General features: G+C 37.5%; 1 protein-coding gene across 7 annotated transcripts in view; it reads right to left on the minus strand.

Annotated features, from left to right (window-relative positions):
* VCL (vinculin) overlaps positions 1 to 24,082 on the minus strand; it is a 111,701-nt gene that overhangs the window by 59,199 nt on the left and 28,420 nt on the right. For all 7 annotated transcript variants that reach the window (XR_010838928.1, XR_010838927.1, XM_059053144.2 and 4 more), the window contains exon 2: positions 18,989 to 19,059. Coding sequence is in view for 5 of the 7 variants with exons in the window: in XM_059053144.2 (XP_058909127.1) it covers positions 18,989 to 19,059 (71 nt within the window). In the remaining 2 variants the exon portion in view is untranslated. The remainder of the gene's footprint in view (positions 1 to 18,988; positions 19,060 to 24,082) is intronic.

The following is a 24,082-nucleotide window of genomic DNA, read 5'->3' on the forward strand; positions in this document are numbered from 1 at the left end:
TAAATAAAATAAGTCAATAATTTTACTTCCTCCCCAAACAACAGAATGATCTTAACATACTTAATTCCCAATCATCCCTTTCCTGACCTTTATGCTATTGTTTTCAAGTTTTGTTTCATATTTCTGTTATTGTTTTCAGGTACAAAATGCTGCATCTTTTATTTTAAACTTTTAAATCTTGTTAGGCATTACATTATTGTATAAGTCAAAGCTTGTTTATATTTACCAATAAACTGTCCAATATGTTGGCTAATCATTCCCTCTTGTAACTCAGGCCTTATATCTGGAATCATCTGACTATTGTCTGAAGGACATTCTTTAGCATTTCCTCTAGTAAGAGTCTGCTGGTGACAAAATGTATCCATTTTGGTTTGTTCGAAAATGCCTACTTTGTCCTCATCCTTCAAAGACTACTTCAATAGTACAGAATTCTGGTTGACAATTGTTTTATCAGCACATTGAAGGTATTACCTCACTATAACTTGACAACAGAACCAGAAAGAGATGTAACAGAAGCAGAGGTTGGAGTGATGCGGGCTATAAGCCAAGGAATTTGGACAGCTTCTAGTGGCTGGAAAAGGCAAAGAAATGGATCTATTCAAGGAACACAACTCTGCTAACTCATTCTGGGCTTCAGACCTCCAGAATTGTAAGATAAAACATTTGTATTGTGTTTGTTACAACAGTAATATGACATTGGCATCCAATTGAAATTTACCAGGCATACAAAAAGACATGAAAATACCACCCATAACAAAGAGGAAAAAACAATCATTCAAAACCAACCCAGAAATGACACAGAGGACAGAATTAGTAGACAAGAACATTAAAATAGTTACTATAACTGTATTCTATATGTTCAAAAGCTAAAGGAAAGACTGAATAGATAAATGAAAGATATAAAAAATACTGAAATAGAACAACTAGAGATACAAAAACACACTGGATAGATTACTAGCAGATAAGATATTGCATGAAGAAGATTACTGAAACTGAAGTGCTAGCAATGAAAATTATCTAAAATGGGAGAAAACAAAACTTAAAAGAAAATGAACAGAGCATCAGTGAGCTGTGGCACAGCTCCAAGCAGCCTAATATGTGTGCAATTGAAGTCCCCAAAGGACAGAAAAAAATATTTGAAGAAATAATGGCCACAATTTTTATAAACGTAATGAAAACTATAAAGCCCCAAGTCCGAAAAGCTCAATAAAACCCAAGCACAAAAAATATCAAGGGAACTACAACAAGGTACACCATAATGAAGTTGCTTAAAACCAATAATGAAGAGAAAATATTAAAAGCAGCCAGAGAAAAATGAGACACTTTATATTACAGAGGAAGAAAGGTAAGAGTAACAACAGACTTCTCACTGGAAACAATGCAACCCAGAGAACAGCAGAGCAAAGTACTGAAGAACTTTGAGTAGACCCAAAGAAAATATTTCAAAAACTAGAGCAAAATAAAGACTTTTTCAGCTATGTAAAGGTTAAAAGAATTCATCACCCAGCAGATCTGAACTATAAGAAAGGTTGAAGGAAGTCCTTCAGGAAGAAAGAAAATTATACCAGATAGAAGTTTGGATTTACAGAAACAAATGAAGAGCACAAAATGGTAAATATGTGCATCAATATAGAAACACATTTTTTCTTATTATTTAAATCTTTAAAAGATAATCGACTGACTAAAGCAAGAACTTTTTTAAAACACAAAGTTAAAAAAAAGTAAATCTGATTCAGCTCACTAGTTAGACAATGAGAACTGGTTTTGCCAATGACTGTGGCAGATGTTTTCCACAAATTAAATGAGATAAATTTACAGGGAAACATATTTAAGATGTGTATATAACACACAACAGAGCAGAAAACACATGCTTTGCAACTAAACTATGATTTAAAAATATTTAAATGAAAACTTTAAAATATTCAAGGTATTCAAAAATATTCAAGTGTTTCGAAAGTCTTTTAGGGATGTCAGCCACTTATTGAAGACCACTAGTTTGAAGAGCACTGGCCTCCTGCTTCAAGGTATTTTTTTACAGCCATTCCCTCTAGCTGAAACCTCTCTCTCTCTCTCTCTCTCCTCTTTTGCTTGACTAACCCCTACTTATTCTTTTAGGTGCCATTTTTAAATGACTTTTCCTTCATGAAACCATCCTAAATCTATAAGTACCTTTCTTATGTGCTCCCATGAGACATAAACCCTCCCAGTTTTGTTTTCGCTATCTCCCACAAGAGTGTAAGTTCAACAAGGTCAAGGACCCTGTATATCCTATATTCACAGAGTAGAATCCGTGACACATAATAAATGCTCAATAAACATTTACTGAATGAATGAATGGATTTTCACCAAGTACAGGAGATCAAGAAACCATCTGGCCATAGAAATCATTAACTTTAAAAGGTCACAAACTTAATTTTATTTCCAGGTAACATGAACATTGATGAAATTATAGCAAACAAACATAAGCACAACAGAATGCAACTATCACACTACACCTATTTGAAAGGATACAGTTACTGCACAAGTGTTTCAAATTTGGAAAAATCAAAAAATAAATGAAAGGAATAACCATCATGGAGAAAGGAAACAAGTAAAAAAAAAAAAAGACAAAATGGAAAAGCTTTACAGGAATCAATTTGATTCTCCACTAATGGTTCCCTTGTGTGGTAAAATGATACGGCCAAAACAGACACTACACTCTTTCCTTTTACCTACAATGAGACATCTGATCTGTACATTAAAATTTAATGGCATTCATAAAGCCAAACAAATCCCGCTATGACTAACCAGTAGGCAGAAACAGGAAAGAGTCTGTCTTGTCTGTGGAAAATGAGATTTTATTTAAACATTCAAGCTGCCTGGCTTCTTAAAGTGATCTTCTACTTTTTAATACAAATCTGAATTTTTAAAAAGCATTTTAGAGAATGACAGTAGGGATAAGGTCCATTTCCTAAATAATTATAAATCTTGACTATATACTAATAATATTGATTTAGCTACTTTAAACCAATCAACTAGCACATTTTAAGGCTTCTCTCTGCCTCTGAGTCTTCAACCTAAATTAGTAGGAAGCTCTTATGCTTTAAATCAATGGACCAATGACAGCCTCACAGGACCCACTCATAACCCCCTAATCCATTCTTCACAGAATTACTACATGATATAAGCCCATACAATTTAAGAGATGGAAAGGTTCCAAACTACTCAGTTCCATGTGATTTCAATTATCACTAATCAAGACGCTTTAACTTATGCTGAATTTTTTATTTAAGAAAAATAAAAGGAAAACAGATCTAGAGATTATAAAGATTCACTGCCACAAGACATTTTTAAAGGTTCTTCTAGACTGCATCCAGATGTGAGAATCTTAAATTCCTTTAGTTTAATTCTTTCGTTTATTTGTTCATTTAACATACTGAGGACCTACTACATGCTACACAAATCCTAGAACTAGATTTGCAGGGGGGGTGGGGGGTGCACACTGCATGGCTTGCAGGATCTTAGTTCCCCGATCAGGGATTGAACCCAGGCCCACAGCAGTGAAAGTGCTGAGTCCTAACCACTGGACCACCAGGAAACTCCCTAGACTTTTTTTAAGTCCCTACTTTTAAGGGGTTACCACCTTGGTAGGACAAGACATACATATAAACAAATACAAATTCGTATTTAAAAGTATGTCCAGGGCTTCCCTGGTGGCGCAGTGGTTGGGAGTCCGCCTGCCGATGCAGGGGACACGGGTTCGTGCCCTGGTCTGGGAAGATCCCATATGCCGCGGAGCGGCTGGGCCCGTGAGCCGTGGCCGCTGAGCCTGCGTGACCGGAGCCTGTGCTCCGCAACGGGAGAGACCACAACAGGGAGAGGCCCGCGTACCGCAAAAATAAAAAAAAATAAAAACTAAAAAAATAAAAGTATGTCCAGCACATGCTGAGGGGACACAAAAGTGGAAGTAGTCATTTTTACCTAAGAGATTAGGACAGTTGTGACAGAGAAGGTGAAGACAACACTGCTTCTGTCCTCAGAAGTTCAGCACTACTTATAATGATGACTCTCCTCACAGCATCTCTGAGTTGTTTTTCCAATGGAATAACATTCTCTCCGCTCCCCTCACCTCTCTCTCTCTCTCTCTCTCTCTCTCTCACACATACACACACACACACACACACATACACACGCATGCACGCACACAGTCGAGAGTTCTTTCTGTGAACAATAACATGCATTTTCAATAGACCTGGTTTGACTAGGGAGGGCAGTTCACTATCACAAAGGACAGGTAACTTCCTCACCCTGAAGCCAAACAATCTCAGTCGGCTTCTGTCAAAATCAGTTATCATATCCCAGCTCACTAACTTAGATGAAGAAGGGAGAGAGACAGCTTTGGACAAAATAATACAGGCCGATCTTGGAGATATTGAGGGTTTGGTTCCAGCCCACAGAAATAAAGCAAATATCACAATAAAGTGAGACACACAAATGTTTTGTGTGCACATAAACACATATAAAAGTTATGTCTACACTCCACTGTAGTCTATAAATGTTATGCTTATAAAAGTTATGTTTACACTCTACTGTAAATATATAAAAGTTATGTTTACACTCCACTGTAGTCTATTAAGCATGCAATAGCATTATGCCTAAGAAAAACAATGTATATACCTTAATTTTAAAATGCTTTATTGCTAAAAAAGGCTAACCATCATCTGACAGTGTAGGGTTCCTACAAACCTTCAATTTGTGAAAAATGCAGTATCTTCAAAGCACAATAAAGTTAAGTGCAATGAAACAAGGTATGCCTCATTAAAGGAGAGAGTCTGATGGGCCTATTTAGACATATACTGCTGCATAACTTTAAATCAAAAAGCTCTCTAAAACATTCAACAAGTTAAACTTTCACCCCACCCCCAAAAAACATGTTGGAGGGGGTGGGTGGAAACTACCCCATACCAAATTCACTGCTTTAATAAAACCTGACCTTAGACAGTACAGCCGTTTAGGTTATAAACACTATCACAAAAAATGCATTCTGCTTACCAAAGACTACAGTGCTATGGAGCAGAACACCTGAAAATCTGACATCATGGAAGTCAGATTACCCTGGAGCACATCCAAGGAAGCAGGTGTTTACATCTTGGGACCTGTCCTTTCAAGAGAGCTGGTCAGACCACAAGCATATCCAATTACAAAAAGCACAGACAACACTTGGTAGATAGGAAGGAAACAGGTGGGAGGAAGAAAGAACACAGTCAGCTGGTGAGTGAGGCTTTCCGCCACTGTGGCCATGGCACCCAGCATGTCCATTTCCAACCAGGCTGGCCCTGGCATAATTATCTGGCAGGCAAAATCGACTGGCCGGGCTATCCCTGCTGTCTTCTTAACCCATGTTGAGACCCTCCTTCCCTTCCTAACTGGGCAGGGTCTCTGAAAGATCAAGAAAGGCCCAGATTACTTCCAAGTTTGAAGCCCATCATATTTTAAAATGAAGAAATGCCAAAACAGGGTCATAAACATGGTGGTATATTTAAGTCTTTACACTGAATAATTTTAATTGCATGATAAACATCTTCTTTTAAGAATCACTCTCTTCCTCTATGACTACATATATCATTTGAAGAAAATACTGAAGTCCAGGCCCTTCATAAATATAAGGCCTGGGTAAGAGGCCAGGGGTTGGGGGTAAGGGGCAGACCCTCAAACACTCTGCTTTCCCACATTTAGAACCTAACCGCAGATCAGTAGAAATGACTGCTGATGACTCAAAGATTCTCCCTACGCTATGTATTCAAGCATTTAAACTGTTAACCTGAAGAATGAGCTTTAATGAAATTCCAGGTATTAACAACTGATAATGCAGTCTTTCTAGTATCCCTCAAATAGGAAGTATGGCCTCTATAATCAACTCATTCCATCCTCGCATCTTTTTGTGCATATACATATGATTTGAAAACATAATAATATATGTAAAGATTTCAAAAGACCCAGGGAGATGTGTGAAAATAAAGTATTCTTTTATATACTAGCCATTTGGCACTAATTTTACTTTAAAATAGCAAAAAGCAGTCATTCCGTGGCTTCCCAGTACCAGCCAATACACTTTGCTCCTGGCACTGCCATTTTGAGAAAGGTCAAGGAGTCTTGGCCATTAGTCATTCAGAAACCTGAGTGAAGGCTACAAGCAGTTACAGTTTTTAGGAGGGAGTTAGGAACACTGAGTACAATGACAAACTTTAATCTAGTTCAAGTAGCAAGTGCCCAGCACCAACTCACCCCTGTGTATACTGCGTGGTAACACTAAAACATGCTGTTCCAACCCTGTGCTCCTAGATTTAAAGATCCTACAGGCCTCATCCACAAATTATTCCTTTCCCTGACCTAATTCAGTGACAGTACCGGACACTGCATGTGTACACCCAAAATTAAAAACCACAATGAGTCATACTGAAAACATTCAAAACCCTTTAACAGCAACACCACACTCTTTTTGCTAGAACATGTACATTGAGATAACAAAGCTAAAACACACATAAACATCAAAGGCTCACTAAACTCTTTTATTTCAGATGAGATTAGAAGGGTATGTAGCCAGTTTTAACTCCCCTTCAAACAAAACAGGATTCTGCCAGAGCCCAGAGATAACTGAAAGGGAAGCAGCATGTCGGGGATGGGAAGGTTCGAAGTGCCACTGCTGCCCAAGCTACATCCTCCTCAAGTCTTGCTGGCAGCTTATTTGAAAGGCAGAGTATGAGTCACAACCTCTGAATCCTTTAAAGCCTGAATGACTAGTCCTAGTCTTTTTCCCCACCTTCTTTCACCCCTTGTTCAAATCTAGCATCTGTGAAGGGAGAAGAGATTCTGATCCTGCAAGGTTCAATCAAGAACTCTGCTACCTACAGGTCTATCAGCTCCTCTGGTCCTTCCTCCAACTCAAGCTGCGGTTACAGCAGAAACAGATAAACATATAAGCAAGTGCATCTTACAGATACTAGTAGTTTTCAAATGTATGTTGATGCTGTCGTGATGAATAAAATAAAAATCTATTTTAAAACATGACAAATTCATTGTGACTTTTATTCTTATACATTCTTAATCAACTAATAATAAAGAGTGTCACCATTATTATTTGAAGGTCCTTATGCTGAAAAAAGTTGGCAATCACTGTTCTACAGCAGAATGTAATGAATGAGCTAGAGGTGAAAATACCTAAACACAAAGTGAAGTGGAATAGACACACAACAAGAGAATATTTTTACTTGTGAAGAAAACTGACAAAAACTAGGATGTGGTTTAAAAAAAAAAAAAAAGAACAAAATCTGGAGATAAAAGTCAACAGTAGGCTAAACATCGTCAGCAATCATCCTAAAAAAAGATAATAACAAAATAATTAACAGAATTTAGGATCCAAGAGAATCATAAGCTTGTAACCACTTATAATACTGCTTTGAAATATATAAAGTTAAAACTGACAATTATGAGGAAAATTGACAAATCTACGATTATTAGAGATTTCAACAGACCTCAATCATAAACAGTTTATGATTTATAGTAAGACTATAAAAGTCTGATCAATAATACTTATATGTTGACCTAATTGATAAAAAGAGAACCCTACACCCAAGCAGAAGAGAATACACTTTCTTTTTAAGCACACACAGTACACTTACCAACACTGACCACTTATTATGTCACAGAATAATTTCGAAGGAATGATCACATACCAACCAAGACTTCTGGGCACAAAGCCATTAAATTAGAAATATAATAATTAAAAGATATAAGCATACCTTGTTTTATTGCACTTCACTTCATTGCACTTAGCAGATACTGTGTTTTTTACAAATTAGAAAGTTTGTGGCCCGTGTGTTGAGCAAGACTACAGGCATCGTTTTCCCAACATCATTTGCTCACTTCATGTCTCTGCGTCACATTTTGGTAATTCTCACAATATTTCAAAATTTTTCATTGTTATGATATTTGTCATGGTGATCTGTGATGTTATTACTGTAATTGTTTTGGCATTTTTTTAGCAATTATATATATATATTTTTTATTTATTTATTTTTTCTCTTTTGCGGTACGCAGGCCTCTCACTGTTGTGGCCTCTCCCGTTGCAGAGCACAGGCTCCAGACGCACAGGCTCAGCGGCCACGGCTCACGGGCCCAGCCGCTCCGTGGCATGTGGGATCTTCCCGGACCGGGGCACAAACCCACGTCCCCTGCATCGGCAGGTGGACTCTCAACCACTGCACCACCAGGGAAGCCCAGCAATAAAATATTTTTAAATTATGTACATTTTTTTTAGACATACGCTATTGCACACTTAACAGACTACAGTGTAGTATAAACAACTTTTATATGCACTGGAAAACCAAAAAATTCATGTGATTTGTTTTATTGCAAATATTATGGTAATCTGGAACTGAACACACAACATCTCTGAAGTACGCCTGTAGTAAAAAGAATCTTTAAATGTACTACTAAATAATGCACATGGGTAAGAGGAACTCACACTAAAATTACAAAATATTTAGGGCTGAACAACTATTAAAGTACCTATACAGCTGTTTCTAAACTTGTAATCAGAGCAAAATTGAAGCCCAAAATATTATATTTATTTAAAAACAAGAAATACTAAACATAAAGATAGAAATATTGAAAATAAGATATTCAAATACTAAACTTAACAAAATAAATCTAAGAACAGAATTTAATGAAATAGATCTTTGGGGAAAAAATTAATAAAACATAAATCTCCCATAAGAGTGATAAGAAAAACAAAGGCAGGGCTTCCCTGGTGGCGCAGTGGTTGAGAGTCCGCCTGCCGATGCAGGGGACGCAGGTTCGTGCCCGGTCCGGGAAGATCTCACGTGCCGCGGAGCGGCTAAGCCCGTGAGCCATGGCCGCTGAGCCTGCGCGTCCGGAGCCTGTGCTCCGCAATGGTAGAGGCCACGAGAGTGAGAGGCCCACATACCGAAAAAATAAATAAAAAGAAAAAAAAAAAAGGCAGAAATAGATAATACTGAACAAAAAAGAATAGAGGAAATGCATAATTTCTCAGAAAAGTATCAGATTATCAAAGTTGACTCAAAATGAATTTATAATAAAAGGAATCTGAAAGAGTAATCAAATTTCTTCCTCTAAAGGACACCAGACAGACCCAGAGAAAGTTTTAGATGCAAGTTTTGCCCAACTTTCAAGAACAGACAATCCTTTTCTTATATAAAATGTTTCAGAGACTAGAAATCTTATTTTATGAAACTAAAATAACCTTGATAACAGAATAAGAAAATTATAGATCGAGACCCCTCATGAACAAAGAAGCAAAATCTTTTTAAAATATTAAAGTTGAATTTAGCATTGTATTTTCTTTTCTAAATCACTACTACATAGGGTTTATCTTAGAAATGTGTAGATGGGGTAACTCGACGCTTTGACTGCTGGGGCCCGGTGTTTGATCCCTAGTTTGGGAAATAAGATCCCGCAAGCTGTGCAATGTGGCCAAAAAAAAAAAAAAGAAAGAAATGCATAGACAGTTCACCATCAGAAAAGTTGATACTTATGGAGTAGACCAGAGACCATCTTATAGAGGAAAGGATAAAAACTGCATGATAGGGCTTCCCTGGTGGCACAGTGGTTGCGAGTCCGCCTACCAATGCAGGGAACACGGGTTCGTGCCCCGGTCTGGGAAGATCCCAGATGCTGCGGAGCAGCTAGGCCCGTGAGCCATGGCCGCTGAGCCTGTGCTTCCGGAGCCTGTGCTCCGCAACGGGACAAGCCACAACAGTGAGAGGCCCGTGTACCAAAAAAAAAAAAAAAAAAAGCATGATTATCTCAACAGATATAGAAAAAGTATTAAAATAAAAACAAGCAATCAGATTTTTTTTACAAGGTCTTACTACAGGAGACAATAAAGGAGAGGAAATTTTTATACGAAAAAGCTTAAAAAGTAACTGAGTTTATTTTGAGAAAATGAGAAAAAAAGATTGAGAAGCTCAAGAAGAAAGCTAATTTTTACCAAATATCTTTTTTTTTCAGGTACTTTCACATACATTATCTCACTCATTTAAGCCTCACAATAACTATTACATTATGAGAAGAGATTCTTACAAGGAAGGGTGAGAAAGAGTCTTAGCATACTGGATTGAGTACAAGCCTGGGTGTCAGACAGTTTAGGGTTTGACTCTTACCTCTGCCGTTTATGTACTAGGTAACTTTCAACAACTTACTGTGAGCTTCTCTGACTCTCAGCTTCCTCATTTGCAAGATGAGGTGCATTAAAAAACACAGTATAAAGTACCCAGCTCATAAAAGGTACTCAAGAAATAGAGCTATTTTTATAAGACTTTTATTTTTATAAGGTCCCTTTACTTCTATTAAGGAAAGAACAAGAAAGATTTTAAATAGAGGTAGAAAAAAAAATTAAACCTTGAGAACATCTTAATTTGAGACTGGAACTATATAGTAAAGGTAATCATTAAGGGAATACTAGTGTCTAATTACTTTGAGTGTTTCTGTTTGTATTTGCAGGGTAGGGTTGGGGCAGCCAATGGCCTCAATTCATCTATAAAATAAAGTAGTTGGATTAAATAATCTCTATGATTCTTTTTAACTTTAAAATATTATGCCTTTAACTTCTTTATAGCTTAAGGAGGTGTAAGACACTGCAGTACATCACAAATTACATCCATAAAATTCCTTCTTTGGAAATACTCAAGAAAACTGTAAATTGTTATCCTCTATGAGTGATATAAAGTTAGTAGTGCCTGGAAAGAGAGGGGTGGACCACCTGACTTCTTGGAAGTCAGATTATGGAAAGAACATGGACTTGGAAGCCACGAGACCACCAACAGGAAACATGTTCTGCCACTTACATGCTGAACAAACTTGGGTGAGTTAAATGTTGTCAAACCTCAGTTTTCTTATCTGTAAGATGAATGCATTAATACCTTGAAGTTGATGTTCTCAGAATTACATGAGAAAATAAATATATGTAAGTACTGGGCTTCCCTGGTGGCACAGTGGTTGAGAGTCTGCCTGCCGATGCAGGGGACACGGGTTCGTGCCCTGGTCCGGGAAGATCCCACATGCCGCGGAGCGGCTGGGCCCGTTAGCCATGGCCCGTGAGCCATGGCCGCTGAGCCTGCGCGTTTGGAGCCTGTGCTCGGCAACGGGAGAGGTCGCAACAGTGAGAGGCCCACGTACCACAAAAAAAAAAAAAAAAAAAAAAGTAAGTACCTCTCCCAATAATACATACTCAATAAATGTGAGTTCCCTCGGCCTCTTGAGTTCCCTTCAATTATGATCACTCTGTTGACAATGGAAACCAAAGTATTACATGTTTAAAGTATTATTTGCTTACTTCTTAATCATGAAGTGTAAACAAAGTAAAATAAGGGTCAAATAAGGTTAAAATAAGGGTTAAATCCCTGCCAAGTTGTTTAGAACTTTTCCACAAGTTAATAACATACCCAGAGTTCATTACTGAGAAGACTCAAAACTTAAATCATTTTTGCTTGAGAAAGTCTGTGAAAAATAGTAGTACTCAACTATGTTTAATGTGGCAAGTTCAAAGGTGAACTATTTAAAGTTTGAGTGCTTGCTCTAGGTCAAAAGTGGAACAAGTCAGCTGAGAGACGTGAATGATTATCTCATAGTTACTTGGCCATCTATGTTAAGTAACAAAAATCTTCTCTTAAAGTAGCAATGGAAGGATCACTAAAAACTCTAAGTTTAAAAAACAAAAATTAGAATCACACATTAGCCCCAGAGAAGCACAGTGCATTGAGTGGTATGCTCAAAGAATTAATACTTTAAAAAGATATTCTGGCCACTTTCACCAAAAACAGTGTTTAAAAATTCAAATTTCATCACAAATTATTCTGAGTGTTCAAGATCAAAAGCAAAGAAAAAAGCTAAATATGAGAGCTTATGATCTAAAAATATGACACTACTACTTTAAGTCAAAAGGAATCTAAATTAAGTGTAAGCACGTTTAAATCCTTTTCAAATTTCTTCTTTGTACATGAATATCAGTCAAGGTAAAATTGTACAAATACAGACCATAACTGTGCTTAACTAATAAAGTTTAAGGGTTAAACATGGCAATATCCTAGGAAATATGATTAATGGCAATCATGTAGATTGCCATTACAAAGTATTTTTTGCCTTTCACAAAGTATTTTAGGAACATTCTTTTATTTGATAGGCTTAGACATTACAATATGTTTCAAAAATAGTCCAAACTGGTGATTCAATCCAAGTTTTGATGATTTCAAGCAGACTGTTCAGAGCAGCACTGAGACAGAGTGGCGGCACTTCACAGTTCTAAAATGAAACTATTTGCCTGCCAACAAAGTTATGCCCTTTTTAAGGAGTTCATACCACGAGACCACCTCACAAGTGACACCTTTTGATACATTCAGATACTGAACACCTCTGGATATGGGCCAAGAACTGCCTTCCTTATCTATTTCTGCTCCATTGCAGAAATAAGAATGAAATTCCACGGTCAGTATAATGCAATAGCAGTTTTTCAGAGGCTAATAAAATAGTTTGCCACAAACATTTTTTACCTATTAAGAAATCAGCCTGAAGCAAATCCCTGCTGACAGGAAATGAATCTGGTCAGTTTGACACACAGCTTACTCTCCTTCGCTAGCACCTATTATTCATCCTGTATTGGCTATGACTCTTCCTGAAAAACCACCTTCATCTTGTCATTCGAGTTACTGCTCAAGAAGCTCAAAGCTTCCCTACCACCCAATTCCAAATTCCTCTGCCTGGCTTTCAAGGGGCTTCATCACCTGACCCAACTACCTAAGCTTAGATCCTACCACTCCCACCATGACTGTTCCTCTCCTCAAAGCCCCCATGACTGACTCATGCTGCTCATTCCACCTGGAGTATTTTCCTTTCTTCCCACACCTGTCCCCACTTCCAGTACTTTCCTTTTTCCCTACATCTGTCCTCCCAAGTCCCACTTCCTACATGAGACTCTTTCTACTATTCCTACCTACAAAGATAGCACTCCTTCTCTGAATTCCTATTATAAAGTCAGTTGTTTTACAGCTCTTCAATTTGAAATTTCTTAAAGCACTTTCTTAAAAATTTCTCTGTAGCAGCAGTTCACCTTAGGGCCTCCATGATACACAGAAGAATAAAACTCTGAATATATGACCTACTCCATTTGGGTGTACCTGTGATTATACACTATTTCCAGCCACAACAGCAATATTTCCACTAATTTCTCCTGCACTAAAGAAAGCATAATAAAAATCCAGTGAATGTATTATATTTCAATAAAAGTTAAAAGGAAAAAACCAAAACCTAGTGAGTGGGAATGAGAGGAAGGTTATTATATATGTGATCTTGAATATGCTCAATTTACTTTTTTTTTTTAAATAAAGCATTTGTAAACTTTGGCACTTTATTACTATTAATAAATAACTTGTAATACATCTTACAAGTGATCATTCATAATAAGAACGATTAAAATCTGCTATTCTATGTAGCACTTAGCATGCTAGACACATAGAAAGCAATCAATAAATATTCTATTAACCAATTAGTGTGTCTAGCCCATTAATCAATTGCACGTAACTATTACAGCTGCTGCAGCTGCCTGATAATGATTGATGACAATGACACAAAGTACAAACACAAAGAACAGTAGCTGAATCTCCTGCTGACGGTCTCTAAAGGAACAAATGACTTCTTATAGGATGAGTCTAACCACTATTTTAACAGTACAGCATGACTGTGGCACTCCTGAAGTCTATAAAGATCACAACAGGGCTTCCCTGGTGGTGCAGTGGTTGAGAGTCCGCCTGCCGATGCAGGGGATGCGGGTTCGTGCCCCGGTCCGGGAAGATCCCACGTGCTGCAGAGCGGCTGGGCCCGTGAGCCATGGCCGCTGAGCCTGCGCGTCCCGAGCCTGTGCTCCGCAACGGGAGAGGCCGCGACAGTGAGAGGCCCGCGTACCACAAAAAGAAAAAAAAAAAAAAAAGGTCACAGCAGTTTCTGTGGCAATCATCAGGCAACCCTACACCTCTTGTGCAACACTGTGGCTATTAATGCAATCTGGTAAAATTAGTAAATTGTAAACTCTATTTGCCAGTGCACTCAGGGAGCAGATAACTTTTGCTCCACCCAAGAGAAAGCCTTCCTGTGACAATGCAAATCTTGTTCTATATTAAAATGGGCCTCACTTTTACAGTAAGGAATTGCCCAAGCATTGGAGTCCCTCATCAACAGTTACAACCCAAATGTATGATCTTTAACTGATATTAAACCATTCTCCAACATTCCAACATGCCCTTAATTGCCAGTCAAACAAATAGACTATGATTTGATTTTGAGACCCCCTCCCAAATCCTGAAAATGTCAAAAATTCTGAAAATGACATATCCTTCCCTGAAAAATCTCTAAATCTACATCAGATTGCTTATGTATAAATCCATCTATAGATCAACAGTCTTCTGTTTTCTCTAGCCCTGACATTCTAACATTCTAGGAATAGAGATTGATCTAAGAATAAATTTTTAGACTTACTTTTTAGCATTGTCAAAGCAGACACTATTTAGAAGTCCTTGTGAAAGTAGAGACAGCAGAAGCATCAGTCTGTCATGCCCTGGAAACTTCCAAACATCAACCAAACAGCCCAAAAGAATGTCCTACTCAACAGTTCCAAGGATGTCATTAACTGCTTCCATCTGTTTCCCTCTCTGTCTCTTCCCCATCCTAGTAAAGTTATTTTTTGCTTCATTTTGCATTCTAAAGTAAAGCATAAAGAGCCCTCATGTTTTAAACTGCAGAATACTTATTTGTCCCCCAAATTTGTTTGATAACCACAGCCGTATTGTTTTTGTACTCCAGGCTATCTTCAGGTAACATTTCAGAGTGTGGCATATTAAGTCGTGTACTTTTTAAACACTGCTCAGTAAATATTTCAGTTGGTCATAACACAATGTTTTTCCCTGACTCCTCAAGGTGACCAGGGTTCTCCCTGCATGGCATGATAAAGGTTAAAACCTCTGAATGGTTTCATATCCATTAATGATCCTTACCTAAATCAGTGGTTTCATTAAACATTGCATAATTATGACTTTCTAATTCTGTCATTTATTCCACTTTTATTGGTTAGAATTTCCCCCATCAACTAGAGCTATGAGGTTACTGCGAAATAAAGTATGCCCAAGAGAGAAAGGATAGTTACAATTTTTTTTCTTGTGATGAGAACTTTTAAGATCTACTCTCAGCAACGTTCAAATATATAATACAGTATTATTAACTATATTCACCATGCTGTACATTATATCTTCATCACTTATTTATAACTGCAAGTTTGTACTTTTTGACTACCTTCCCCATCTTGCACACCCCCCCACCTCCCCACCTCTGGCAACCACCCACCTGTTCTCTGTACCTATGAATTCATTTTTTAAAATATTCTACATATAAATCATATAGTATTTGTCTTTCTCTGACTTATTTCACTTAGCATAATGCCCTCAGGGTCCATCCATGTTGTTACAAACAGCAGGATTTCCTTCTTTTCTATGGCTGAATAATATACTATATATATATATCACACCTTTATCAATTCACCCATTGATGGACACTTAGGTTGTGTCCATATCTTGACTATTGTAAATAATGCTGCAGTCAACATGGGGTACAGATATTATTTTCAAGATAAGTGATTTTATTTCCTTAAGATAAATACCCAGGGATTTCCCTCGTGGTGCAGTGGTTAAGAATCCACCTGCCAGGGCTTCCCTGGTGGCGCAGTGGTTGAGAGTCCGCCTGCCAATGCAGGAGACACGGGTTCGTGCCCCGGTCCGGGAAGATTCCCACATGCCACGGAGCGGCTGGGTCCGTGAGCCATGGCCGCTGAGCCTGCATATCCAAGAGCCTGTGCTCTGCGGCGGGAGAGGCCACAACAGTGAGAGGCCTGCGTACCGCAAAAAAAAAAAAAGAATCCACCTGCCAATGCAGGGGACGCAGGTTTGAGCCCTGGTTCAGGAGGATCTCACATGCCGCAGAGCAACTAAGTCCATGCACCACAACTACTGAGCCTGTACTCTAGAGCCCGCAAACCACAACTATGGAGCCTGAGGGCCACAAATACTATCACTGAAGCCTGCGCGCCTAGAGCCCATGCTCCGCAACAAGAGAAGCCACTGCAATAAGCCCACGCACCACAACGAAGAGTAGCCCCCGCTTGCCGCAAAGCCCGCACACAGCAACAAAGACCCAACAGAGCCAAAAATAAAAATAAATAAATAAAATTTAAAAAAATTTTTTTAAAAACGATAAATACCCAGAAGTGGAATTGCTGGATCATGTGATATACCTATTTTTAATTTTTTGAGGAACCTCTGGAACGATAGGACAAATGCCTCTATTCTTTAAATTTCCCATTACCAGAGTAAGGGGCTCGTGTCCTAGTTACCACCAAGGGTGATCAATGAAGTTTTGTTTTGTTTTAAAGTTACCTACTTTTCTGAAAATATCATCACAACTAGGGTACTCCTTAATTTTTCTAAGTCCCCAAGGAAGCCTGTGAGAGAGCACATAGCATATTTCAAAGGTATATCTCTGGGAATAAGCAGAAATGAATTTCCTGAAGAAATTCATTTACCAGTCAAATGATATTCATAGGCTTGAATGTGAAGGGTTAAAAGGAACTTTTTATAGGGTCATCAAGTCCAACTTCCCCGATATATATTTTTTAACATCTTTATTGGAGTATAATTGCTTTATAATGGTGTGTTAGTTTCTGCTTTATAACAAAGTGAATCAGCTATACATATACATACTTCCCTAATATTGAATCGCCCTATACACTATCTCACCATGCTCTGTACCTTTCAGGGGGTGAGGGGAAAATGGGTACAAGCTAGAGCTGTGTTTTTAATGTACAGTAAATGCAAGTTTAATTATACTATGTTTAACTGACAGCATAGGACTCTTAATATTACCATGTTGATGAAATGGCACATAAACAAAGTAGGCTCGTACTGGTTAGAGCTGGAAGAAACCCAGGATGCCACCAAGTCCAAAGAGGGCAAGTTTAAAAAAGACTCCCACAAAACAGACTCCGCAAAAAACAGTTGCTTCTGGTACCTTACTTCCTGACACATGAACATTCTGCAGAATTAACAGAAACATAGTTCTGTAGAAGCACCCACTAAAGTAAGTTAGAAATAAAAAGATACCAATATGGGTGAAATTTTCATCTGTTCAATGAAAATAATAGACCATAAGGAGGATAAAAATAAAGGAACATTTTGCTTTATTTTAAATTGTGATATATAAAACATACATGCAGAAAATTGCACAAAACATATGTATAATATAATGAGTGATTATAAAAGAATCATTCACATAACTGAACAATTAAATCAAGAAATAGAACATTATTACCACTTTAGAAGCCCCTGCATGCCTCTCCCTGAGTACAGCCCTCTTCCTTCCTCCCGGAGATACCACTATCCAGACTTCTGTGTTCATTATTTCCTTATTCGTCTATATCTTTTTACCTTATAAATATGCATCCCTAAACAACAGTTTATTTCTACATGTTTTTGAACTTTAAATAAATGGAACCTACCTACATATCTATATCTCTATCATTCACTTCCCTTATTTTTCAGATTCATTCATTCTTTTCCTAATTCATAAAATTAACCTTTTTTTTTTTTTTCTTTTTTTGCGGTACGCAGGCGTCTCACTGTTGTGGCCTCTCCCGTTTCGGAGCACAGGCTCCGGACGCGCAGGCCCAGCCGCTCCGCGGCATGTGGGATCTTCCCGGACCAGGGCACGAACCCGTGTCTCCTGCATCGGCAGGCGGATTCTCAACCACTGCGCCACCAGGGAAGCCCTAAAATTAACCATTTTTAAATGAAATATTCTCATTCCTTTTTATTACTGATTAATATTCCGATTGATGACTATACCATGATCGTTTTTATCCATTCTACTGTAGATAGACCAGTGGTATCATCATGAACAATGTTGATTATCAGTATTTTTGTATATGGATCCTAGTGTACATGGGCATAAGTTTCTTTAGGGAACATACTGGGAGACAGAGAAACTGCCTATCTTCCACTTTACTGATGCCCAACTGTTTCCCAAGGTGGCTGCACCAATTTACATTCCCAGCAGCAGTGTCTCAATTGCTCCACATCCACACCAACAACTGATATTATCAGACTTCTTAATTTAGGAGCTTATAATAGAACAATTTGCAGTTCTCTGATGACTACTGAGATAGAGCACCTTCTCACAGGTTTACTGGCCATTTGGATTTCCTCTCTTTTGAAGTGCCTATTCAAATTCTTTGCCCTTGTTTTTTAAAACTGAATAGACTTATCCCTTTCTTATTGACTTGTAGAGGTTCTACTTTTTTTTTTTTGTCTTATGCATCAGGCTTTACTTTTACTTAGGACGTGACTGCCATAAAAAACAAAGTCTAATCAAAGACAACATAATCAAGAACCTGAGAAGCTTTAACTAATCAAAAGTTAGTATCTCTGATTACTTTACATAGGATAGGCCAAAATGTCTAGAAATTATTTGTAGGAGTATTAAGTGATATGTAACTATAACTTAAATTTAAAATGCTGCTGAAATATGTAACAAAACACATTTTTTTTTAAGTTTGTATCCACTGTTATCTCCAAGCAAAGGTATTTAGTACACAATCCAGAGTCATGAATGCTAAGGTCAGAATGTATCTGAATCCTTTCCATTCTGAAAACAAAATTCAGAAGTCACAGTTTGATTAAAGATCATGTCAAAAATGCCTAACACCAATGAATAAAATCAATAGTAGGAAATTTTACTGTTGAAAAATGAAAAATTGAAATTTCAACTGTAAACAGAGCTTTATATTAAAAAAAAAAAATTGCTCCTACAGTCAGTATTTTTCCTTTCCTAACAAGAGGATTATTCTGCTTAGCAATAGAAGAATGTTTTAATTACTTACTTAATAAATGCTGGTGGCATATCTCTCTTCAAAATCTGATCCTCAGTGGTTTGAACAGTCTCTTTTCCAACCTACAGGGAAAATAGATTCACAATTCAAATTTAAATTCTCAGACTTTTAAAACTATTATTTAAACATATTTGAAGCACATACATTACACATACTCTATCACTGAAAATGCTAGGTTTGAAGAAAATTTCTGGATTTTTTTGAAATTATCAAGATTGCTCCCACATATGCTTCCATAATACACATGGATACCAATACAGAGTGCAAACATAATGCATTAACCCTTTTCCAGAGTAATTAATTTGAAGGCATCATTGAGCACAGTGAGAAAAAAAAAATGAGAATATATATGTTTGTGTGTATTTATGTTTAATGACAAACTGCTACATCTCTGAAAGAGTACATGAAGTACATGAATCCAGTTAGGTAAGCTAAAATGTCTATTCAGAAAAAAATTGACATTACTGGAACTGGGAAAATATGTGAAACAATCATAACTCTGAAACTAGAAACCAAACATATGAAAGTACACAACTTAACTAGTAATCAACATGATGTTTTCCTTAATCATAGAGCAACTTAAAAAAAAATAATATATAATGCTAAATGTTGCAATGGAATAGTTTTACACCCTGCTAGTAGCAATGTAAACTGGTATATTCTCTTTGGAAAATCATTTGCTAGTATGTGTTAACAGAGAAAAACGTCCTATCTAGGAATTCCACTTATGAGAATATAGCCTATAAGCAATAATACCAAGTGTGGTAACCACTATTTACAAAAATATTCACTATCATGTTAGTTAAAAAAGCAAAAACATTTTCAAAATAACTTATCCAACAATAAGGAACAGTTAAGTAAATTAAGATATATCTTTAGACTTAGTACTATGGAGCCATTAAAACAATGGTTATAAAGACTCAGCACTATGGGAAAATGTTTATGACATTATACTTCGTTTAAAAGGAGGAATAAAAAATAATAAATACACTATGATTATAACAAACCCAAAACTCATTATGTACAAGGCAAAATACTGAAAGAATATAAAACAAAATGTGTTTATTAATGCTTGCAAAATTTTGAGTGAATTTGTATCTGTATCTCCTGTTTTCTAATTTTCTGAAATGTGTATATATAATTTTTGTAATTTAAAATGTAATATTAAAATGTTACTCTGAGTTAATTAAGTGTAATTATTTCCTACCTAAAAATTTTATTAATTATCTGTCATTTTATATAAATCTTCCCCAAAAGTAATGGCAAAAAATTTTAAAAACATATCAAAATACTGCCACACTAACCAGACTGTGTGCATGTACACATGTATTTATTATACCACAAATGGTATACATAGTCACTTTCTTTAAAATCATTCCTATGTAGGGCTTGGATGTCAATTTTTCTTTAACTATATCATATATTACAAAGCACTATAAAAGAAGTAAACTTTAATATAAGGAATAGTGAAATTTACCCTTTTATCAATATAAAGCTATTTAGGAATATTAAATCATAAATATAAACCACATTTTAATGCAGAAATCTGTGAAATTTTTAAGACCCAGAATGGAAAGTATCTCAATCCTATTATTTAACCGTTTAACTTTTCTTGAGTTTAAAGAAGAAAAACGAGTTTAAAAAATTCCTAAATGCACAGTAAAGCAGCTAAAGCAAATAACACAATAAACTATTCTCAGGGAATACCAGTCAGGCATGAGTTAATAAATACAAGTTTTTTCTCTCAAGTTAATAGCTCAGAAAAAAGCAAGACACATATATCACTGTGTAATAGCCAGTGCTTTTGTAGACAATGGACTGTCTGTATCATAATAAAACCCTTTCAAATCAGCAGCTGGTTCTCTAGAGCTTCTCAGATCAAAACATGACAGAATATTTCCAGATGTATTGTTCATCACATTTTCTAACAAAAATCAGCCATTCAGAAAGCTGTGGGCCATGACTTCATGAAGGAAAAGATGAAGTGCAGCAACAAAGTCACTAGTTCATACTAAGCATAAAGGGTCTAGAAGGATATTCACATTTAGAGCAATGGCAATTCCTTTTATTTTACACACCACGTGTACATATATAGAGAGAGCCAAAGAGAGACAGGGGCAGAGAGAGAGAGAGAGAGAGAGAGTGAGCAAGCCAGGGGAGTGGGGAGAGTTCCTCTTATATCTCCTTTAGAAAGTATTCAGTTATTCGGTGTTATTAAACACTTATTGAATGCAACTACACGTGCCAGTCACTGTTCCAGGTACTTTAGACAGAACGGGAGTAAAAATAAGTTTCCTTCCCTCATGGAAGTTATATTCCAGTGGGAGCAGACATAGAGAGAGCACACAAGTAAATAAATAAATAAATAAACAAAATCATTCCAGGTAATAGTAAAGATGATGCTATAAAGAGTATGGGGTAGGAGTAGAGGGGGCCTACTTTAAAAAGTGTGGACAGGGCTTCCCTGGTGGCTCAATGGTTAAGAATCCACTTGCCAGTGCAGGGGACACGGGTTTGAACCCTGGTCCGGGAAGATCACACATGCCGCGAAGCAACTAGGCCCGTGCACCACAACTACTGAGCCTGCACTCTAGAGCCCATGAGCCACAACTACTGAGCCCGTGTGCCACAGCTATTGAAGCCCGCACGCCTAGAGCCCGTGCTCCAACAAGAGAAGCCACCGCAATGAGAAGCCCACGCACCGCAACAGAGTAGCCCCCGCAGTAGCCCCCACTCGCCACAACTAGAAAAAGCCCGTTGCACAGCAACGAAGACGCAATGTTAGCCAAAGATAAAAATAAATTAAATAAATTTTTTTAAAAACTCAATAGTGATAAAACAAACAATCCAATTTAAAAAAAAAAACAGAGGACAAAGAAGTAACATTGGAGCTGAGATTCTGAAGCTGAAAAGGAACGACTCATGCAAGAGCTGGGAAAGCACAATCAAGAGGGAGAAGCAAGAAAAAGGCCCAAAGGCAGGAAAGTTTGGATATACTAAAGGAGTCTTAAGGAGGCCAGAGTGGCTGAAGCTCAGTGAGCGAAGGAGGTGTGGTGATGAGGTTGGGTAAGAAGGCAAGGGTCATATCACAAAAGAGCCTTTTAGGCCAAGTTAAGGTGTTTGGAATCTTTCTTAAGTACAACAGGAAACAGGAGTGCTAAACAAGAGACTGACATGATTTTTTTTTTTTAAAGGTCATTTTGCCTGTTATAAGGAGAAGTGATCTTAGCAAGCAAGGAGAAGCAGAGTGACCAGTTAGGAAGCTTACTGTAGTCATCCAGGGGAATGATGGTAGTGACTTAAAACAAAGACCAAGGTGGACATGGAGAATTAGTTCTTTGGGAGGAAAAGCTAATGGGACTTGCTCTTGGAATGGGTGAAGTAGGGGCTGGGGAGTGGACTGACGGAAAGAAAAATTTAAAATAACACATAGGTCAATTAAGTAAAATGTCTTCAAAAGCAGCAATGCTAAAAGGCTGATGTATAGCAAAGATTTAACATGAAAGGATAAAACAATCATGAGTAAACCAGGCAAAACCACTGAAACAGTTTTTCAATAGCAACTATTCTGACCCCAGTAGAGGTAACTACTAAAGAATGAATTCTATTTAACTATTTTAGGTCTCTTTTGAAAAGGTAGGAGGTAGGTGAGGACACAGAAATAGACAATAAAAACATACTCAAGGGCTACTTATTTTAAAACTATTTTTAATTATTTAAGTGATGGGCACTAAATCTGATTTATTATTCTAAGCTGCATTCATTAACTGCAGTGATAGTATCCATAGTCACTTTGATCTTCAATACACTCAGCCCATAATAGGTTACACACAATGAATGGTCCTGTTTTTAAGGCATAACACATAAAACGTGACTATGTAGAATGAATGCCATTTTTACTTGGGGAATTGATTTTTGGCAATGCTGTCCAATAGAACTTTCTGTTATGATGGAAATGGAAATGTTCTATTTATGATTTTTTTTTTTTTTTTTTTTTTTTTTTTTTTTGCGGTACGCGGGCCTCTCACTGTTGTGGCCTCTCCCGTTGCGGAGCACAGGCTCCGGACGCACAGGCTCAGCGGCCATGGCTCACAGGCCCAGCTGCTCCGCGGCATGTGGGATCCTCTCGGACCGGAGCACGAACCCATGTCCCCTGCGTCGGCAGGCGGACTCTCAACCACTGCGCCACCAGGGAAGCCCTATTTATGTTCTATTTAATTTGTGCTATCCAACACAGTAGCCATTAGCCACTTGTGGCTACTAAGCATTTGAAATATGGCTAGTGCAACTGAAGAACTGAATTATTACTTTTATTTAATTTTCATTAATTTTAATCTTTTTTATTAACACTATTTTTTAAACAGCCATTTTAGGTTTACAGCAAAATTGAGAAGCTACAGAGATTTCCCATATACTCCCCGCCCCCATACCAATAGCCTCCCCCATTATCAATGCCCCCCACCAGAGTGGTACATTTGTTACAACTGATGAACCTACCATTGACATATCATAATCACTCCCAAATTCATAGCTTACATTACATTCCACTCTTGGTGTTGCACATTCTATGGGTTTGGACACATGTATAATGACAGGTATCCATGATCATGGCATGACACAAGGTTTTGCCCTAAAAATCCTGTGCTCTGCCTATTCATCCCTCCACCCAAACCTCTGAAAACCACTGATCTTTTTACTGTCTCCATAGTCTTGCCTTTTCCTGAACGTCATATAGTTAGAATCATACAGTATATAGCCTTTTCAGGTTGTCTTCTTTCATTTAATTTGAATTTAAATTCCACACGTGCCTACAATACTGGACAGCTCAGGTCTATGGGACTTGCACTGTCTCCTAAAACTGGTCTTCCTGCCTCCAGACTTTCTTCTTCTAATTCACTCTTCACATGGCTGCTAGATTAACCTTGATTTTTACCTTTGCTACGTGGTATCTTCTGAGAAGAAGGGAGCTGGGCCTAGAGAGACAGCAGTTGCCACATGGAGGAGAGAGGGATCAGACAGCCCAAGCACAAAGAAGAGCACAGGCCAAGCCTCAAATGTGTTTGAGCACACGGTTGACTAGACAAG

The sequence above is a fragment of the Kogia breviceps genome, chromosome 2 (assembly GCF_026419965.1).
Source record: "Kogia breviceps isolate mKogBre1 chromosome 2, mKogBre1 haplotype 1, whole genome shotgun sequence".
Taxonomy (NCBI): domain Eukaryota; kingdom Metazoa; phylum Chordata; class Mammalia; order Artiodactyla; family Physeteridae; genus Kogia; species Kogia breviceps.